Source organism: Trifolium pratense, linkage group LG3 (genome assembly GCF_020283565.1).
Source record: "Trifolium pratense cultivar HEN17-A07 linkage group LG3, ARS_RC_1.1, whole genome shotgun sequence".
NCBI classification, from domain to species: domain Eukaryota; kingdom Viridiplantae; phylum Streptophyta; class Magnoliopsida; order Fabales; family Fabaceae; genus Trifolium; species Trifolium pratense.
Genome location: NC_060061.1, coordinates 4702847 through 4707867, shown reverse-complemented (window position 1 = coordinate 4707867; position 5021 = coordinate 4702847). Strand labels below are relative to the sequence as shown.

The following is a 5021-nucleotide window of genomic DNA, read 5'->3' as shown; positions in this document are numbered from 1 at the left end:
GAAGTATGACCATAGCCCATACAAAATTGGGCCCACTTACGGGTTGGCACGTGCGAGGGAGTCGCACGAAACGGAGCAGAAGCTTCTGGGTCTCTCTTCGGGAGACGATTTGAGAAGAAAAGATCTGAATTCACAATTCTCAACTACCAAACATTTTAGGGTTTCATTTCAGCTATCTATCTTCCACGCTCTGCAATGTCTTCTCCCGGCGAGTAAGTCTCTCAATCACACTCTCTTTTTCAAATTCATCCGCCATTTTAGTAGAAAACTATGATTCTCTTGTAGCTGCATGATTAATTATAGCATCTATATGTAATTGTAGTTGTTTCAATTGCTATGTTTAATAAAGTATCAAGAATTGGATTCTTTCAGGTATTATAGATCTCTTCCACCTATAAGCAAGGCTTATGGAACTGCTTGCTTTATAGCTACTGTAGCTTACCAACTTGGATTATATAAACCAGTTCACATTGCACTATTATACGATCAAGTGTTCTACCGTTTTCAGGTTAGAATTTCCGTTAAGGATCATAGAAATGTGATGTTCATGCCTTTGATTGTGTATTGTGTATTAGGTATCATGTTCATGCCTTTTATGATTCCAGTTCAACTATTGAATTTATATTCTATATAACATTAACATCACATCATTTGTAGATTTGGAGGCTGTTCACAAACCTTTTTTTCCTCGGTGGATTCTCCGTCAATTTCGCCATTCGTCTTTTAATGATGTAAGTTATTCTAAGATAACGTGCATTTTCCACTTTTACTTAACATGAACTGATTCCCATTGCATAATATACAGAGCAAGGTATGGTGTCCAACTTGAGAAGGGAGTATTCGAAAGACGGACTGCTGATTTCTTGTGGATGATGATATTTGGAGCCTCTGCACTATTGGTATATAAGATTATCTAAGATCATCTATATGCCATTTCATTAAGATCATCTAAGCTTAATTTTTTTAGTATCTATTATCATGGCTCTCGTTTATGACTGGACATGGAAATAATGACTCACCTCTTGTTTGATAAAAAAGATGAAAAACTATGCTTGATTTAATTTTATGTTTTTACCTGTCTTCATCATTTAGCCACCCTGCCTGTCTAATATGATCCATGTATGTTTAAGAATACTAGCATAATGTGATGATATAGTTATGCATTTTAAGTGATTGATTTATGCAAAGTTAGTAGGAAAATTTTCATTGTGGAGGTTGATGTATGGTGATAGTTGCGAGGATGAGAAATTAACTATGCATGATGAGGCTTCATTAAGTGAGTAATGACTGTGATTCATTGTCAGAAATGGCTGATGGTAAGTGAAACATGATTAGCATTTGAGAATTTGACATGAGGTGATTGATAATTAGTGATCTATGGTAGAGGGGGACTAAGGAAGATAAAAGCTGGTTAGGTAGGAATGTAGGATAGCTGGTGTCAATGAAGGCTTGAATCTTCTATATATAAAAAACTTGGTTCATTGGAAAGAGGCATTAAGGAAGTTCAGAAAAGTAAATTTTAGTGAAACTAACCATTTCCATTCCTGGTTGATTTCTCATATTTCTACAGTCTCATTTTTTACTTGGGGCCCTAATCTTGTTTTTTTCTTTGCAATTTAGGTTTTGTGTGCAATCCCCTTTTTTTGGTCCCCCTTTTTGGCAGTATCACTTGTTTTTATGCTCCTTTATGTTTGGAGCAGAGAATTTCCAAACGCTCAAATCAACATTTATGGACTTTTTGCAATTAAGGTATGTTCCAATATTGTTTAAATTGTTCTTGTTTTTATGCTTGGGTTACTTGAGCTGGATGAAGCATATCCTTTGTCTAATATAGGAACCTATTGTTGAATTATTTCTTAGGCCTTCTATCTTCCGTGGACGATGCTGGCTTTGGATGTCATTTTCGGTTCACCTATAATGCCTGATCTATTGGGCATCATTGCGGGACATCTCTACTACTTCTTGACAGTGTTGCATCCACTAGCAGGTGGAAAAAACATTTTGAAAACTCCATTGTGGGTGTATCCTTTGTGTCTTCTGTTGCATAAGGTGTTAAGCATATGCTGCTGTCTTTTAAAGTCTTTTATATTTTGTACAATTATGAAATTGAAATTTCACTGTCTTTGCAGTCTTGATCATGAAATTCAAATTTTCATTTACTCTCTTTTTTATAAAAGAATAGCAAAACATTTGATTGAAATGATAAAATTTCACTCTATAATTCTTCCTTCCAATTATACTCATAGTTTGTTTCTCATGTATGTATTTGGTGAGTGATATCTAACTTCCTTTTTTTGACAATGATTTATAACTTCCTAGAACTTAGAATTTGACCAAAAAGTTGGCAGCTAGTTTTGTTGTCTTTCTTAACTGTTATTTTCCAGAAATAAATTGGTTGCAAGATGGAGAATTGGAGCCCCACCAATTAGTCGTGGCCAGCCTGTTAATAATGCTCAACAAGAGAGCGGTTCAGGAGTTTTCAGGGGAAGATCCTACCGACTTAATGGGTAGATGCAATAAAGGAAGGGGGTGAATTTTCTTGACCAGTTGTTTCATCTTCCCGTTATAGGTTGGTGACTTGAAAGTTGACACCACTGACATATGGAGCTAAACATCCCTTGTGAATTTGAATGAGAACACTGTATGGACCTTGACAGTTCATTAAAAACCAAACTTTCTTTTGGGGAGCCTTATAATTTGAATAGTTTACTTGGGAGATTTTACTTGTAAGAAAGGCCCGAAAAGAAAATCTTGTGAACTAAATTAGTTGTCAAATGTTATTCTTCTTGGATTCACCTTGCCTTTGTTTTTTGACGGAATTTTTCCGCTTCTGCGTTCAGTATGAAAGGCAGTTCCATAAACGGCAATACTTAGAATCGAAACTCTTTTTGTTCAAGAAAATGAAGGCAGGTGCAGATCCATGCCGAAGCAAATGACTACATAATATTCTTATAATTATTTTACTGCATTTTTCTCTCCTAGCTTGCATTTACTGTACTTTGTTTTGTTGTATGAAAAATACTTAAATATGATTTCGATATAGTAGCTTTGTTACGATTACAATATATACTCTAAATTTTGTTAGCTCTAAGACTTTAATTTCAGTGGTTAATGGATTTCGTATAGTTTCATGTCGGTCTAAATTCCAATGTTTTTTTTTCACAAATATTGTATTTGGTCGTGAAATTTTCCGACCAGTCTCTTTCTTTATGATTGTGAGGCCGATGATTCAGGACCCATTGAAAGGTGTATACATGTTAAAGGTTGCCGTGGCTTCTATTTTTCATAACCCTTTAAAGTAGAAAGTTAACATGTGCCCTGCCTTTAGAGCACACATGTTAGCAAGATCTTATAAAAAAAATATGAACTCGATTTGACGTAAGTTAGATTGTAGATTTATCTAACTTATCAATTTTGGGTATAATATTTTCATTATATTTTCTTTTTGGACTGACGAGAAATATTCATTATAAATTACTAATATTTGAGAACATTGAAAGGGCCAGAGTAATTCTTTTAAAGCATAGAGAGCCAAAATAACAATTAGATAAAAGATAATCACTAGTGAAAATATAAATAATCACTACTCACTAGATCATTAAAATTTATATTCTGTACAAACATTAAACTTGGTTCTAAGTGTACAAAAGAATGGTGAACTAATTGGTGCACTAACATTTTTTTTTATGATCATTGGTGCACATAACATATATTTTTCTTTATTGAGCAATTCCATTGATGATCTATGATCTGTTTCTTTATTTAAAAAATAAATAAAAAATGTATGATCTATTTCGGGGGAGATATAAGAATAGGAATAGTAAATAGAGAGAGTAGTTGAGTCCTAAAATGAAGGGGAATGAAAATGTGTGGCAGCAATTGAATGGATGTAAAGCGACGGTAGAGCGTGCATCATCTAATTCCTATTTAACAACTATATTTGAAGTTCACAAACACAACATTATAACACACACTACACAACAAAGAAACAAAGGTAACAAAATATTTTAAGGAAAAAATGTCGTGGCAAACTTACGTTGATGAACATTTGATGTGTGATATTGATGGTACCGGACACCATCTCACTGCAGCTGCCATCATTGGCCATGATGGCTCTGTTTGGGCTCAGAGCTCTTCCTTCCCAGCGGTATATTCATCATTTCATGCAGAGATCTCTATCATTGTTTTTTGTTTTGAGATCTACTACTATCATTGTTGCTCATTCATTACATTTCAATTATTTTCTTTGTTATTCTTAATATAAGAGTTTAATTTTATTACACTTTCGGTGTAAAAAGAGTTTTATATTATCACTGAATTACCATCAATCTCGTGTGTGATTTTGAAAATAGTTTTAATTAAAGGTAAACACGTTTTCTAAAATTTGAAGATTATAATTGATCGACGATGTAGTGTGTATGAATTATAATTGTTATGATTTATTTTTTCTCTTCAGATTAAGCCTCAAGAGAACAGTGATATCATGAAAGATTTCGACGAACCGGGCCATCTTGCTCCTACAGGCTTGCACCTTGCTGGAGTCAAATACATGGTTATTCAAGGAGAGTCTGGAGCTGTCATTCGCGGAAAGAAGGTAATTTATTATTCAATTTTGCACATAAATTTCTAATTTTCATACGATCTAAAGTGTGACTAATAATTATTTCAATCAAGATTTGAATTTAGATTCTCCCGACTAATTAATAGTTAATTGTACTTGTTATTTGGATAGGGATCCGGAGGCATCACCATAAAGAAGACCGGTCAAGCTTTAGTTTTTGGTGTTTATGAGGAACCTGTAACTCCTGGACAATGCAACATGGTTGTTGAGAGGTTGGGAGATTACCTCATTGATCAGGGTCTGTAGGCATATACCCTACGATGATGATTTCATCATGTTTTTCTTAATTGGATACTATAATTTATTTTTCTATCTTTTCATTTTTTTGGTATGTAATTACCACATTGCAACCCTAAATTAGGAGTTGTTGCGGATAATAACAATTTGAGACTTAAACAAT

At 34.0% G+C, this 5021-nt stretch overlaps 2 protein-coding genes across 2 annotated transcripts; both read left to right on the top strand.

Annotated features, from left to right (window-relative positions):
* Positions 1–2795, top strand: LOC123915530 (derlin-1). Its single transcript, XM_045966684.1, has 7 exons — positions 1–212; positions 373–508; positions 658–731; positions 806–899; positions 1621–1749; positions 1861–2021; positions 2385–2795. Exons 1-7 carry the CDS (start codon positions 196–198, stop codon positions 2509–2511), a joined length of 738 nt encoding a protein of 245 aa, XP_045822640.1. The 5' UTR covers positions 1–195; the 3' UTR covers positions 2512–2795.
* Positions 2796–3957: 1162 nt separating this feature from the next.
* Positions 3958–5021, top strand: LOC123915529 (profilin-2). Its single transcript, XM_045966683.1, has 3 exons — positions 3958–4147; positions 4457–4594; positions 4733–5021. The coding sequence occupies exons 1-3, from the start codon at positions 4019–4021 to the stop codon at positions 4865–4867; spliced, it is 402 nt and encodes a 133-aa protein (XP_045822639.1). The 5' UTR covers positions 3958–4018; the 3' UTR covers positions 4868–5021.

What these genes read in the sequence shown, in the direction of transcription:
- LOC123915529 (XM_045966683.1), top strand. Translation starts at nt 4,019, where the DNA reads ATGTCGTGGCAAACTTACGTTGATGAACATTTGATGTGTGATATTGAT. An exon ending in AGAGCTCTTCCTTCCCAGCG is followed by an intron (nt 4,148 to 4,456) that starts GTATATTCATCA and finishes TTTTCTCTTCAG; the next exon opens with ATTAAGCCTCAAGAGAACAG. An exon ending in CTGTCATTCGCGGAAAGAAG is followed by an intron (nt 4,595 to 4,732) that starts GTAATTTATTAT and finishes TTATTTGGATAG; the next exon opens with GGATCCGGAGGCATCACCAT.
- LOC123915530 (XM_045966684.1), top strand. An exon ending in AAGTGTTCTACCGTTTTCAG is followed by an intron (nt 509 to 657) that starts GTTAGAATTTCC and finishes CATCATTTGTAG; the next exon opens with ATTTGGAGGCTGTTCACAAA. An exon ending in GCCATTCGTCTTTTAATGAT is followed by an intron (nt 732 to 805) that starts GTAAGTTATTCT and finishes CATAATATACAG; the next exon opens with AGCAAGGTATGGTGTCCAAC.